The following is a 15,433-nucleotide window of genomic DNA, read 5'->3' as shown; positions in this document are numbered from 1 at the left end:
GTCCCACTGTTTCTTCAGTGTCTCAAAGGATTGGCATATTTTTAGACAACTGTGTCAAATTAAAAAAGGACTTCAGGTCTTAAAAACGCATGTCGCGACACCTGCGTTCTGTTTCATTTGTTGCGCTGCGTCTAGATACTTTTTAGCGCAGGTGTCACAAATATTTATCATTCAGCGGATCGTTGTCTCCGCTTGCCAAATTCAACTACACACAACGCTTGCAGAACTGTGATGTCATCAAGTTGACCCTCAAACGTAGGTGGAGAAAAGTTTTATGCTTTATGCTTTATGCTTTGCATAAAGCTGGAAAGGGTAAAAATGCTCTCCCTAGAAGTGGCCGTCCAGCCAAGATAACTCAAAGGGCACACTGCAGAATGCAATGAGGTAAAAAAGAACACAAGAGTGACACCTAAAGACTTGAAGGAATAAATGGAACTGGTCAACATCTTTGTTCATAAGCATATTATATGGGAAACATTAAACAGGCATGGTGCAAATGGCAGGACACCACAAAGGAAAACGCTGCTTTCCAACAAAAACACTGCTGTGTGACTGAAGTTTGCCAAAGACCACCTTGACACTCCACAACACTACTGGGAAAATGCTTTGTGGACTGATGAATCTATGGTTGAATTTTTTGGGGAGAACACAATGCATGTGTTGTAAAAAGGGCACCGCATACCAACATGAAAGCATAATCCCAATGGTGAAGTATGGTGGAAGGAGCATCATGATTTGGGGCTGCTTTGGGGCCTGGACCACTTGCCATCATCGAGGGAAAAATTAATTCCCAAGTTTATCAAGATATCCTACAGGATAATGTCAGGATGGCTAAATACCAGCTGAAGCTCATTAGAAGTTTGATGATGCAGCAGGACAATGAACCTAAACATCTAAGTAAATCATTACAGAATAGCTTCAAAAAAGAAAATCCACCTTTTGGAGTCACAGCCCAGACCTTAACCCTATAGAGATGCTGTGGAGTGACCTCAAGAGGTTATTCACACCAACATCCTAAGAATATGGCTGAGCTGAAGCAGTTCTGTACAAAGGAATGGTCCAAAATTCATTTAGAACGTTTTACAGGTCTAATCAGCAGCTACCAGAAATGCTTGGTTGAGGTTATTGCTGCTAAAGGAAGCTCAACCAGTTATTAATTCCAATGGTTCACATACATTTCCCACAGCACTGTGAATGTTTATTGGGATATGATCAATAAAGACATTAAATATTATAACTTTTTGTGTGTTGACCAATATATGCAGAAAAACTTGCTTATTCCAAAAGGTTCACATACTTTTTCTTGCCACTGTATACTGTAGTATACAAACAACACAGCTCTGTCACTTCAATCACAAATGTTAATGAATAAAAAAGCACTTCATCGACACCTCTCCCCCATTACCTTTGTTTTTGTAAACATGAAAGTGAAGCCACTTTGTATCTGCTGTGCTACCACTTTTAGCAGCTTGCCAGCTGCAACAATTATGAAGTAAAATTCCTGAGTAATTTATAAAGAAAGTCAAGCCATTTTAAAATGTAAAGTACAGCAGTAACTATACCTGACACGGTCCTGACGACCTCTGAGGTGTTTCTCAAGCCAACGAAGGAGAACTGGTACAGACGCCAGGAGCGGATGTCCCCGATCTCCACGGAGCTGCGCTTCCACTTGTATACGATCTCCTCCTTGGGGTAACCATCTGCAGAAACAAACAGACAGAGTTGGCCAAAGAAACACAGAACATGATGGGGCTAATGTTCAGTATACAGGTTTCAAATAACTCCATAATTTAAGAGATCAAGATTTGTTGATGGTTCCTACCCAATTTCATGCCTGTAAACCAGTTCAAACCTGTAAAATATTACCTGGACACTATTACTCAAGCCAAGTCATTTTTATTTGTATAGCTCTTTTCACAATACACATAGTTCCAAAGCAGCTTTCCTGAAAATTTAGCCATTTCATTGAAAAACGTAATTGAAAACAAATGTTTATGTCATTGAAAACAATCAGTTTGTCTAATGGCTCCCAGAGAGTAAGCCAAAGACGACTGTGGCAATGAACCCACAACTCTATAAGAGTCTTCTTAGGTATCAAGAAATTATAGTGTTGTTTATTTGCACACACTGTTTTCATTGTTTACCACCAAATTTACTTAAGGATTTATGGATCTATGAGAAATTATGCAAATCAGTTTACAGCATAAACACAAACAAATTTTGCTAAACGGAAATTGCATGCCGTCAGCCACTATATTGAAGGTTGGTTCTGAGTTCTAGGTTGTGAGGGATGCAGCAGACTACCTTATATATATATATATATATATATATATATATATGCATACTCTAGCAATGTGATTGGTCAGATTAAATTACCTTGCTCCTTCCAAACCTTGTTTATAAACTCCATTTGTGGCTTGCTATCCTGGGTGAAGTTTTTGAGGCTCGAGGATTGACCTTGACCTGGACAGATGTGTGAATCCTAGCTGCCCAGACTAAACTAAGTCTACCCTGGTGAATGGGCCCATGCATCGAGCGGGTGAACCCATAGGGACAGAGTACTGCTCTGCTTGAGCAAGCGAACCCAACCTGCAATCGAATGGGGAATGAGCTCTGCGTGAGCTGAAAAGCGCTGGAGGGATCATTACGCCCGAATGGCAGGGTTGCCCCGGAAGGAGGCATGAATACTAGCCGCCCAGACAAACATTAAGTCTCCCTCCAGGCTGGGTGAGTTTGTCAGATGGGCACGTGCAGCGAGTGGGTGAACCCTGAGAGATGGAGCTTTGCTCCGCTCGAACAGGCGAGCCAAACCTGCGATCGAGTGGGGGCTCTTGCTGCATTTGACCTGGAGAGTCATCTGAACTTCGAACGGGAGAGCCCACAATTCAAATAATTTTGAATAGCTCACTCAGTGTTCGGAACGGGAGAACCTGTTCGGATGACTGAGGTTTGAACGGGAGAGCACTTGATGGATTGTGCTAGAGGAGTCTGATCCGCCCTAGCGTAGACTTGAATCCTAGCCACTAGGGCAGATTTTCTCAAGTGTAGGAGTGAATCATTGGCTCTCAGAATGACATCAGCCTCTCCTCCTGACAATGGGGGGGCCCTCACGGCATTTGAACAGGGGAGTCCTCACTGCACTTTGAAAGTGGGAGAGCCCTTGAATGCTTTGTGGAATGGGGCTTCCAGACTGTCCGGGGTAGACCCCAGCCGCATCTGAACGGTAGGGCCGGCCTAACGGAAAGATGAGGATGAAGCAAGCATCCCCACAACCCGGAATGTGAACATTTGCATTTAGTTAATTAGGGCTTGATATGCTTTCCTGATATGGAGACAGTTGGTATGGATGTATCAAGATATGCATCAGATGACCAGCAGCCCTGTAATTGTATTTAGTGTTTGGACAGACCTTTGTGGGCTGCTTTATCTGAGATGCTGGTATTGAACAGGATGGATTTGAGGTGTTTTTGGAACCAGAATTGGGATACTGCTTGATTTTTGTCATCAATGAAGAGGGGATCTAGATGGGTTTTGGTTTGGGATCCTCTATATTGTCGATAGTGGACTAACAATCGTTGATTGGAAGGATTTCGCTGTTGCACCTGTGTTCCGAATGGGATAAATCTCACTCCAAAGGGAACTTTGAAGGAAGAACGATTGTGATATTCATGTTAGAAGTTGACAAACAGAATCGCTGAATGGATCACACCCTAAAAGAGATGTGCAGTGAGGTAATGAGGCTGACAGGTATCACCTGTGCGGGAGAACCATATTGAAACACTGAGGAGCGTTGGAATTGTGATTTAATTAAATAGTTAATCTTTTGTTTCCCTCACGTTCAAATGAAGCTGGAGCTGCGCCTATTCACGGAGGCAGGCTTACGCAATGGATTGCTCCGGGTGGAAAATGTAAATAGGAGAACATATGAGCAGTCGTAGGGAGCTGTTTCACACGTACAGTATACAGCACTGAAGAGGCCAGTTTGCTGAAGCAAGCTATAAACTGTTTCGGCGAATGGAGCATAGAAAGAAAGACAGAGTAAAAATGTAACACTTAATGTGGTAGTGGTAAATACTGCTAAAAACAAATGAGCTGCTTCTGTTGAATAACAAGATTGTTTGGATGGAAGAGCTGTTCTGATGAAGACGAATGCTTTGCAGCAAAGTTGCGTCCAAAGATCCGAGTCACTGCCTGAGTCTATTCGTGGACAATGGGAGGGGCCGAATGCCAGAAGACTCTATGCCATTTAGAGGTAAGCGGCTGTTTATATATGCTTACTCTAGCAATGTGATTGGTCGGATTAAATTACCTTGTTCCTTCCGAACCTTGTTTATATATCTCCATATGTGCATACAAAATAAATGGGTGACTAAATCCTGTGTGGGCTTTTTTGTAAGCCAGTAAATAAAAGCACTTTTTTTGTATTAGGCCTTCGAGACATGGCATTTACTCTAGTTTCAATGCTACATATTCTCTGAAAGGTTTATTGATTTGTACTATTTCTCTTTGTTTAAAATCCATCGCTGTCACTCAATATAGGTTAAGTGTGGCTTCAAAAGCATAGACAATGTTTTTATTCACACATCAGCAGAATACAGTTCTCAGTTGTGTTTTAGGCTGTTCTCACACTTGATTCGATTGCTTAGTCGGAACCCCAGTTCGATTCCATTCCAAAAGTCTGAACAGCATTTTCGACAAAGCCATTTTAAGATCGATGAAATGGAGCAAAAGTGACATGCTGAATGCTATTGTTCATCACAAACTCTGCAAGTTCTGCACTCTAAAAAAACAACTGACGTTGTCTGATCCCTACATTTGACGTAACCTTTGCCGTAGCTTTTTAATGTTTGCTTGAGATGTATATTTGTCCAAGGGGAAAACCTCTATCCACCGGAAATATGTGTCTATTATCACAAGGAACATTGTTTAAAAAAAGGCCAAGCATAATCAATATGTAACCTTCTCCATGGCCTTTTGAGTGGTGTGCCTGGTGGTGAGTTGCAATTGCGCTGACATTCAGAACACAGTCTGACTTGTTTTTCAATCTCTTTATCCATATTCGGCCACAACATATATGAACAAGCTAAGCCTTTTATACATGCATGCATGGATGTTACTGATGTAACATCTTGAGGAGAATATTTCATCCTTGTGTGGACAAAAGGCATCCCACACTCGCAACACTAAGGGTCTGGAGCAGTAGTGCCTGAGTGAAAGATCTTTTACCTTAGGCCATCTATTTAGAAGTTAGGCATGCACTTTTGATAGTGTGACATCCTTAGCTGTCCATTTCTTGATTTTGTGTATGTGTAATGGCACCTCATTGATGAGGTCCAGCATCAACACTTGGTTTTGTGTTTCCTCATCTGCTTCCTTTACCTCTGGAAGAGGATGTCTGCTTGGGGCATCTGTGTTGTTGTGGTACCTGTCTGGTTGGTATACAATGCAATACTTTTATGCGTGTAGCAGCACAGCTCATCTCTGGACCCTTGGCGACACAATCTGGGGAACTGGCTTGGCCTTGCTGAACAGCGACACCCATTTCTATGGTCAATACAGATGGTAAAGGTACAGCCATTGTGGTGGTGTTGAGGATCACACTTGCACAATTACCAACACCTGTTTTTAATTATCTTGATGCAGAGACCGAAAGAGTGGAAGAGGATAAAAGGTGGCAGATTGTTAGATCAGGGAGTGAAAAGGAGGAAATTGGTTTGGAGTGTTTCCAGTGTAGGGGCAATTGTTAAATTGAACGAGGCATTGGAAGCCTGTGAGAATGTCTGGACCATGCACTGCCTTTGCACATTAGAGGCCGATATCGCTGATTGGTGAGGGAGGCTTTTAATTGATCATGCTGCAAAACAAAGATGAGCAGGTGAATGGGGTCTCCACACAAAGAGCCGACAGACAAGACAGGAATGTTGAGGATGTGTGTGTTGCAGAGGATCTAGGTATCTGTTCTCTGTTCCCTTTAGGATTTCCCAATTATCCTCTGGATGTTTCATTATCAACTCTCTCTCCCCCCTGCGATGTGCCTGTAGTTAGCTTTGTTCCACCTAACTCCTCCATTGCACCACACGCACGTTAACACATGTAAACACACACACACAAAATACTTGGACGTATGTTTGTTAAATTGTTAAAGTGTTTTGTTTTATGTGGAATTACCATGATGTGGTCTTATGTGTAAAACTACATAGACATTGTCTTACAAATTTTGTGTTGTTTCAGCTTACATTAAAGTCTGTTATTTCACTGTTTAATGGTTTATTCATCCATGCTTTTGTAAACGGTGGTTTTTAGTCGCTATCTGGTATAAGACTATATATATATTTTGACAGGATTTGAACGGGTTTGAATGTTTTATTATTATTATTATTACTTGTATATGTCTTAAGATTCATTTTAGTATCATTCAGTTTGGGCTGATTTGCAACCTGTCTGGATCCCGAAAATCTTTTTTTTTTATTCAGGTAAATGTAATTTAATTTAAGAATTTATTTCAATTGTATTTTGGGTGCGCTGCCGTTACATCAAACAAGAACTTGTGGAATCTTTGTATTCCAAACATGACAGCCAGACCTTCTATGTCTAACTGAGATACATTTTTATCAGCAGGAGTCAGTGTTCTTGACATAAATACCAAGGTTTTCTGTGTGCCATCCACTATTATGTATGAGAGAACAGCACAAACTCCATTTGTTTAGGTGTCACATTGTAGGATGAGCTCTTTGTCAGCCAAATAATAGACCAAGACAGCAGCTGATTTCAGCAGTCTCGACTTCTGGAATGTGTCTTCTTGACATGATGTCCACTTACATCTCTCTTTTTAAATAGCTTGTGCAGAGGAGCTAACAGTATAGACAAGTTAGGAAAAAGAAAGCGGTTGTATTAATTCAAAAGACCCAGGTAGGCTTTGAACTCTGTAACAATAGTGCGTACCCTTACAATGGTATCCACTTTGGTTTCAACTGGATGGTAGCCTTGAGTATCCATTTTATATCCCAGGTATTGGACCTCTTTTTCGAGCAGTGAGCACATGCATCTTTTCAGCCGCAATCCCACCTCTTACAGCCTTCGCAGTCCCACATCAAGGTTCTTTAAATGGTCTGCTTGTTTAACACCAGTCACCATGTTGTCATCCAAGTAGATGGCAACCCTTGGTATCCCTCGTAACAAGCCCTCCATTGTATGTTGAAATATGGCAGAGGCTGAGGACACCCCAAAGGTTAGAAGGTTGTATGTAAACATACCTTTGTGTGTAGTGATGGTAAGGAATTGATTCGAAGAATCATCCACCAGTATTTGTTGGTATGCTTGACAAAGTCCAGCTTGGAAAACTGTTCACCCCCTGCCAGCACAGTAAAGAAATCCTGCACATAATGTACGGGGTACTGCTCAAGAGAAGGCACACGATTAATGGTCAGTCTGTAATCACTACAGAGCCTTATGGAACCTTTCACCACTGTCTCAATATTTTCACAGATGATATAATCCCCTCTCTCAACAATCTGTTTATTTCAGCCTCCCCTTTTGGATGCATTGCAAAGGGCACTTGGGGCAGTTCAAATGTGATGCAGCATCAGTATGGACATGAATTGTGGCATGAACATCCTTGAGCGTTCCAAACTTACTTTTAAACACCTATTCATGCTTGGTAAGTATTTGAGTATTTTATCAATGTCTTGCTTTCACCTCTGCCATGCCTAGCAAAGAAATTGCTTCACTTGATGTTATTTCCCCCTTTGTAATTGAGATTGTAACTTCTGTTGAAATGTATATTAATGTACTTTATCCTGTTAAATGTATATGGAATGTGTAAAGTGTCCTTGAGCTTGTGGAAAGGTTCTATATAAATAAAACTTATTATTTTTATTATTATTATTATTATTATTACTTGTATATGTCTTAAGATTCATTTTAGTATCATTCAGTTTGGGCTGATTTGCATTTCTGTACATTTCTTTACAAGTGGTTTTCATCAATGTAACACTGCAGCCAGTGTCTATTTAAAACTGTATTTGGATTTCATTTACAGTACTTCACGGCCCATAGTTATTGGTTTCACTTTAGTCATGCCTCCTTTCATTGCATACATAGAAAACTTGCTTTGCACTTTCATCTTCCTTTGCATCTGCAATCAAATTCTATGCCTGTTATCTGTTACAAGATTTCTCTGTCTCTGAGCTCTGGGAGCTTTATCATCTCTCTGTTTTTGTTTATTGTGACTCACACATGCAAGGAGTCCAATCATTCTGCAAGAGTGATTTTTCAGTTTTAAATTTAGATTCAGCAGGTGCATGTTTCTCTTTACATCTGTAACTATTTAAATTGGCCTTACCACGGCTTTGCTGATGTTTGGGACAAAATAACCAATTGTCGTGCTCCTGGTATTTCTCACATTATTGCAAGTTCCTAGTACAGGTTTTGTTTACAGAACCATAACATTCTTACTGGATGTTTCCATAGCCTGTGCTATTTTCAATGTCTTGTCAAATGTGAGATCTGTTTCCACGAGCAATCTCCTCTGGATTCGATCTTCATTAATTATATCCCGCAACATCTGTGAGAGAGTATTTTCAAAGTTGTAGTCTTGCGATAATTTGCGCAGCTCCACCATAAACTTTGTTACTTTTTCAGTAGGCTTCCGTATGCGCAAAACAAATTTAAATCGTTGGTCATTTTCAGTTGATTTGGGATTGAAGTGATTCTTCAGGATCTCCACTAAATCTGTGAATGACTTGCTTCCAGGCTTGTCAGCACTTGTCAATTCCCATTTTGCTCAAAAGGGGTCAGCAAGCTGTAGACTTCCCAGCCATGCTTCTTTGCTATCTTCCCCCTGCCAAGTTACACAGTCAAGATAGCAATGGATTTTGTTACCGGTCTCCCCTCCACTCCCATAGCAACACTGTCATTTTGACTGTTGTGGACTGGTTCTCGAAGGTGGCTCAATTCATTCCCCTCCCCAAATTACCCAAAGCAAGGGAGACGTTCACAGTGGATTTGCCAGTTGTTCTGTTTTTCTCTCCCTCATGTGTCTCAGGTGCTGCAGGCATACATGATCCATGGGAACACTGATTGTTTCTATGGGAATGCTGATCATGCCACTAATTAGCATGCTGACAGCACCTCTTCTCTGTTGATTCTCTGCCTTCTTAAACCTCTCGCTGTCTCATGATTTTTGCTAGATTGTTGTTGTGTATACAAGTAACTCACCTTGCACGTGTATCTGTATACACAGATGGTTGCTTGTCTCTACCTGTGTGTCTGGAGTGCTGTTACCTTCCAGTTTGCTGTTGCACTTGTCCTCTGCCAACATTCCTCATGGATCTGCTCCTTACTACTATGATGCATTCATGCCTACGAACACACCCTTCACGGAGGATTCCTCGCTGATCTGCTCTCTACACTGCCATGATGCATACACGCCAATGAACACACTCTTCACGGAGGATTCCTCGTGGATCTGCACTCTACATTACCAAGATGCAACATCTACAAACACGCTCACCACCTTCCTGCTGCAGTCGGTGCCAGGCTCCCCACGTTTCACCAGCACTGCTGTGTTTATTGTCAATAAATTATGTGAACTGTTCCTCTGCTCTTGGGTCTCTTGCTTTCTGAAATTCTCACTGATAAGCATCCACAGGAATGATCAGAAGATATTATGTAATGTACACATTTTCCTCAGAGCGGTTTTTATGAAAGCACTCTCTTTTATTAATTTCCTCAGAAGCTACTGAGGATGCTCTCCTAAAAGACCGTCCCGTGATGCATCTGTGGCTTCATTATAACCAAAATAAAGCCTTTCCTCTGCAAACCCTCCAAAGTCAAATGAGAGAAGTAATGTGTTAAGACTCATTTCTGCAATTTAGGCTAAATTGTAATGTTCCTCATTATTTGTCCTTTATATTTTCAAGGAAAATACATGCATTATATGTCTTTATTAGCATCCTATAAATGGCTTCTATTGGTCTCAACTGCAGATCAGACTGGAAGTGGGCATGGGAAGAGAACATTTTAATTAGCTAGAATAGCGACAATTAGGAACAGGTCAAAGTTGTTGACTTGTCGACTTTTGATAAATGTTAGTTGCTTACATGATGCTATTTCACCATCAGAGACACACTGTAGCAGAATAGACCCTTTTCACAGACCTCTTATTTTCTGCCTTCTTTAACAATGTAAATGTAGCAAAATGTTTTATATTTCCAATTTTACAAATATTTAGTGTTTATTTATAACATTGTACTTTGTGTATTACTCTGAAATACGTTATAAAAAATCAGTAACCATATCTGTGATGAGTCTTCTAACACAGCTGCTGAGGAAGGGAGTGACAGAAAATTTGGTCTGTTTCTCTGTTCTTACTGCTGTTATCTAGCGCTGTCTATTTTTTATCTTCTTTTGCAAAGCTGGGAAAGCATTTTTTTTTCTTTTGCTGTTGAAACTTAATTAAAAAATTACATTTGCTGTGGTCCCCCATTCACCAACATTCAAGTTTAGCACCTTCAATGACTTCCACTTCACGGAACATGGAAGTGTGAAAAGGGTCCATTGCAACTTTGTTTTAAAGGTGCACTTTTTTTCCTCATTAAAATAGTTTTACTAATAAATAATTGATTTCGTGACAAGTCGTTTTTAGTTAATAGTGAGAGTCATGTGCGTGACTTAGCAAAGTGAAACTCTTGATTGTAACCATGATGAAACCAAGATGCGAGCACCAGATTGACTGTGCAAACACTTCCACAAAAGGGGAAAACAGCAGCCGTGTGCAATTTTACAAGATGGCGGATCCCATGTGAAACTGCCTTTTAGTTCCAAGTATTTTGGCTACATACCTTTCTTTCTGGATGTCGGTAGACATTGGTAGACATGCCAGTCACCTCTGTAATCAATGTTATACATTATTCTCCCTAGTACCATTCATGCATACTGGTTGACTAATGAGTGTGCCTGTGCCTATGAGTGTGTGTGCTCAAAACAGTGCTGCATGCAGACAGAGATGCATTCATTTATTTCTCATTTTCATTATTTTATTTTAGTTTATTTTTGTTTCCCGAGTCCCAAAGTCAGATCCGAGTCAAATCAGAGTTAAAATTCATCAGAGTCTGTGACCAGTCCAAGTCTATTCAACTAAAACACCTAAAAGCTTAATCCCCAATTAAATAAAATCATTTATTGAAACCAAGCTGCAAAAACACCTTATTCTCTACTTCCGCGACAACCCTACATCGCTAGGGGTACATCAATTCAAGAATGCCTCTACAGCGAAAAACACTCAATGCCCCGTTGGCCACTGGTGCTTTAGTTCATGAACTGAAAGACAAGGACAAACTATTCCTGAACACTAACGGGCACCATCTGGACCATTTTCAATATTTTTTGTATTTAAACATGTACAGTACATACAGACGTCTTTGACTGCTTGATGGCATATCTTTGCCCATCTGCCCTATTTTAATTGTTGGTGTACGAAAACATGCGCTGGATAAACAACTTTGACCATTTAGATGCATTTCCAGAGATGTGCATTTCACTGCAGAATGATACTGGGAACTGGATGCGTTTGTATCTAGTTCACACCGTGCTTTGGACTTTGTATGTGCTCAGAGCATGTAAGCTCAAGCCGCTCAGCGTCGCTTGCTCAACCCAGAATGCGCTTCATGATATGCTGGTTTGGGAATCTGCGAAATAAGCAATAGGCCTGAGGTCATGGAGTTTTAGTGTAGTTGAAAACCTTATAGCCTAAATAAATGCTAAGTATAAATCAAAGCTAAGAAGAGGAAATCGAAAGGGAGTGTGGACTGTGGAGAGACCGTGAGAATTAGCAAATATTTCTTTTGGAATCATGGTAGTGCAGCAAAAGGTGAGCTAGTAGGCTACACTAATATTCGATAATAAATTAATAGATTAGTAATCTTGTTATTTTGCCATCATGTCAGTGCAGCTGTCAGCTAGATGCAGGGCCGGTTCTGCAGGGTTGCAAACATTAGAGCACCTTCAATTGAACATGAAAGTTTAATAATCCTGTATATTGGCAAAGCATTTTTCCTTGAATCTCAGCGAACACACACAAAAAATCCCTGCATCAAAACCAATAAACACGTATGATCTTGCAGATCGGTGGGTCCATAAACAACTTGAACAAACTTTAAAATAAAAAAGATTGTGTTTTTTTGGGTCTGTTGTATCACTTGGGTCCAGTTTAAACTGAAAAGTGCAAATGCCAGTTTCCGCGCCAACGCACGTTTTATCACTTGTAGAGGCATGTTTGATGACTTGTTTCAAGTAAATAAAGGTCATTTAGAACTGGATTTTTTCAAAGGCATTATTTGAAGGTGCTCAACGACATGTGTGCAAACAGAGAAATATTTGACTGATCTGGGTAGACCCGATTATCTAACAGCATCGGTGAGCGTGAGCAGTACTTGAGCGGAGCGTCCGCTTGGGCCACGAGCGGCTGAGTGTAACACAAATGCATGGAGCGGATTATTGAGCAGAGTGTCACACTGCTCCACGATCAGCGTGGATTACTTGTGAACCAGTTATAAAATGACTCAAGCTTTGCAAAGGAACTGCTATTGAATGATGGGGCAGTTAAAAACACTTGGACCTGATGCAAAACAGTAAGTAACAGTTCCATTCATGAATATTTCAAATGTCATGAGTGTTTGATAGTTTATGGTCCTGACACACAGTTTAAACCGGGCACGTCCATTGACGCATCTTAAGGCAACAGCTTGAGGCTGTCTACACAAATTTTCTAAACAGTTTTTTTGTGGGTACAGCACAAAATGGAACGGGCATCGGTTTACTGTTGTGTTATAATGGGTTCTATTGCTTTTGATGCGACACGACGAGACTCTCGCATCCGTTGTAGGCAGGTTGTGAGTGTTAACAGTTGTGCTTGAGATGAACAGTTTAATATATTCAACTGCAATGTGTTATTATGTGTAAACCCTGAAGTTTTATAATGTTGTGGAGCTTGTTCAATTTCTTCAGACTGAGTTTCAAATATGGCTGAATTTGAAGGGTGGTACAATGTTAGCTAATCAGTTCAGTGGGTGCTTACATTAAAGTTTTAAGGAGGCACATAAAAACCGAGTGTTTCAGACAGAGGGCCAAACAAGGTGGAAAATGATCACTTATTTCTAAATGATCAATGTTTTAATGCAAAAACAATTTATTAACATTATCAGTGGACATAAGGGAAGATAATAAAACTATAAAAAAGAGCATTTCATGACCCCTTAACTATAAACTCATGCTTTACAAATACTTCATACCATGTAATTTTTTTAGTGTTGCCACTAATTATCTTCCATGTTTTAGAATTACAATTGAACAGCACTATTTTACAAATGCGTAGACTTGCAATTCCCTAGCTAGAATCAAGCAAATATGGCTGGGTTTGAATAGTGAGCATATGGCCAAACTTACAGCTTGAGAACTCCAGGGGACATGAATGTTCATCCATTGGGAAGTTATTCAGTTTAAGCTGGCACTCTGCGTCGATGGTCAACCTACAGACAGAAATAGTTCCACTAATTACTTTTCTGATGTAAGCCAGGATCCAATTCATTAGGAGAGCTAGAATAGGCTGGAGTATACAGGCACAATAATGAAATGAATGGCAAAACATGTCATTTAGGGTTTGCATCAAATGCTTTTAATGGCAGGCGTGCTTCATACAGGTGAAACTCGAAAAATTAGAATATCGTGCAAAAGTTCATTAATTTCAGTAATTCAACTTAAAAGGTGAAACTAATATATTATATAGACTCATTACAATCAAAGTAAGATATTTCAAGCCTTTATTTGATATAATTTTGGTGATTATGGCTTACAGCTTATGAAAACCCCAAATTCAGAATCTCAGAAAATTAGAATATTACATGAAATCAATTAAAAAAAAGGATTTTAAATACAGAAATGTCGGCCCTCTGAAAAGTATAATCATGCATATGTACTCAGTACTTGGTTTGGGCCCCTTTTGCATTAATTACTGCCTCAATGCGGCGTGGCATGGATGCTATCAGCCTGTGGCACTGCTGAGGTGTTATGGAAGACCAAGATGCTTCAATAGCGGCCTTCAGCTCTTCTGCATTGTTTGGTCTCATGTCTCTCATCTTTCTCTTGGCAATGCCCCATAGATTCTCTATGGGGTTCAGGTCAGGCGAGTTTGCTGGCCAATCAAGCACAGTAATACCATGGTCATTGAACCAGGTTTTGGTACTTTTGGCAGTGTGGGCAGGTGCCAAGTCCTGCTGGAAAATGAAGTCAGCATCTCCATAAAGCTTGTCTGCTGAAGGAAGCATGAAGTGCTCTAAAATGTCCCGGTAGACGGCTGCGTTGACTCTGGACTTAATAAAGCACAGTGGACCAACACCAGCCGATGACATGGCTCCCCAAACCAACACAGACTGTGGAAACTTCACACTGGACTTCAAGCATCTTGGATTGTGTGCCTCTCCATTCTTCCTCCAGACTCTGGGACCTTGGTTTCCAAATGAGATGCAAAATTTGCTCTCATCAGAAAAGAGGACTTTGGACCACTGAGCAACAGACCAGTTCTTTTTTTCTTTAGCCCAGGTAAGACGTTTGACATTTGAAGCCCATGTCCAGGACCCGTCTGTGTGTGGTGGCTCTTGATGCAGTAACTCCAGCCTCAGTCCACTCCTTGTGAAGCTCCCCACACATTTGAATGGCCTTTTCCTGACAATCCTCTCCAGGCTACGGTCATCCCTGCTGCTTGTGCACCTTTTTCTTCCACACTTTTCCCTTCCACTTAACTTTCTATTAATGTGCTTTGATACAGCACTTTGAGAACATCCAACTTCTTTTGCAATTACCTTTTGAGGCTTTCCCTCCTTGTGGAGGGTGTCAATGATGGTTTTCTGCACAACTGTCAGGTCAGCAGTCTTCCCCATGATTGTGAATTCAACTGAACCAGATTGAGAGACCATTTAAAGGCTCAGGAACCCTTTGCAGGTGTTTAGCTGATTAGAGTGTGACACTTTGAGCCTACAATACTGAACCTTTTCACAATATTCTAATTTTCTGAGATTCTGAATTTGGGGTTTTCATAAGCTGTAAGCCATAATCATAAAAATTATATCAAATAAAGGCTTGAAATATCTTACTTTGCTTGTAATGAATCTATATAATATATTAGTTTCACCTTTTAAGTTGAATTACTGAAATTAATGAACTTTTGCACGATATTCTAATTTTTCGAGTTTCACCTGTAATTGCTATAATTAGATGATTCTCAGGTCTTGTGCAATGGTTTTGAACAACTTAAGCTGATAATTTGACCATTTTTGCATAAAGAAGCAAATAAATAAGCCAGATTGAAAATCAAACAGTGATCAGTTTACACTCTTTCTTAAGATACAAGTGATTTTTACATTTCAAGACACTAAAAGTC

The 15,433-nt window shown here is 40.3% G+C and overlaps 1 protein-coding gene across 3 annotated transcripts in view; it reads right to left on the bottom strand.

Moving 5' to 3' along the window:
• gabrg2 (gamma-aminobutyric acid type A receptor subunit gamma2) overlaps positions 1-15,433 on the bottom strand; it is a 149,744-nt gene that overhangs the window by 58,532 nt on the left and 75,779 nt on the right. For all 3 annotated transcript variants that reach the window (XM_052104053.1, XM_052104054.1, XM_052104055.1), the window contains exons 5-6: positions 13,444-13,526; positions 1,563-1,700 (exon numbers count right to left, since the gene is read on the bottom strand). In XM_052104053.1, coding sequence (XP_051960013.1) covers positions 1,563-1,700; positions 13,444-13,526 — 221 coding nt within the window. The remainder of the gene's footprint in view (positions 1-1,562; positions 1,701-13,443; positions 13,527-15,433) is intronic.

Source organism: Xyrauchen texanus, chromosome 34 (genome assembly GCF_025860055.1).
Source record: "Xyrauchen texanus isolate HMW12.3.18 chromosome 34, RBS_HiC_50CHRs, whole genome shotgun sequence".
In the NCBI taxonomy this organism is placed as follows: domain Eukaryota; kingdom Metazoa; phylum Chordata; class Actinopteri; order Cypriniformes; family Catostomidae; genus Xyrauchen; species Xyrauchen texanus.
This window is presented reverse-complemented; position numbering and strand designations above follow the sequence as displayed.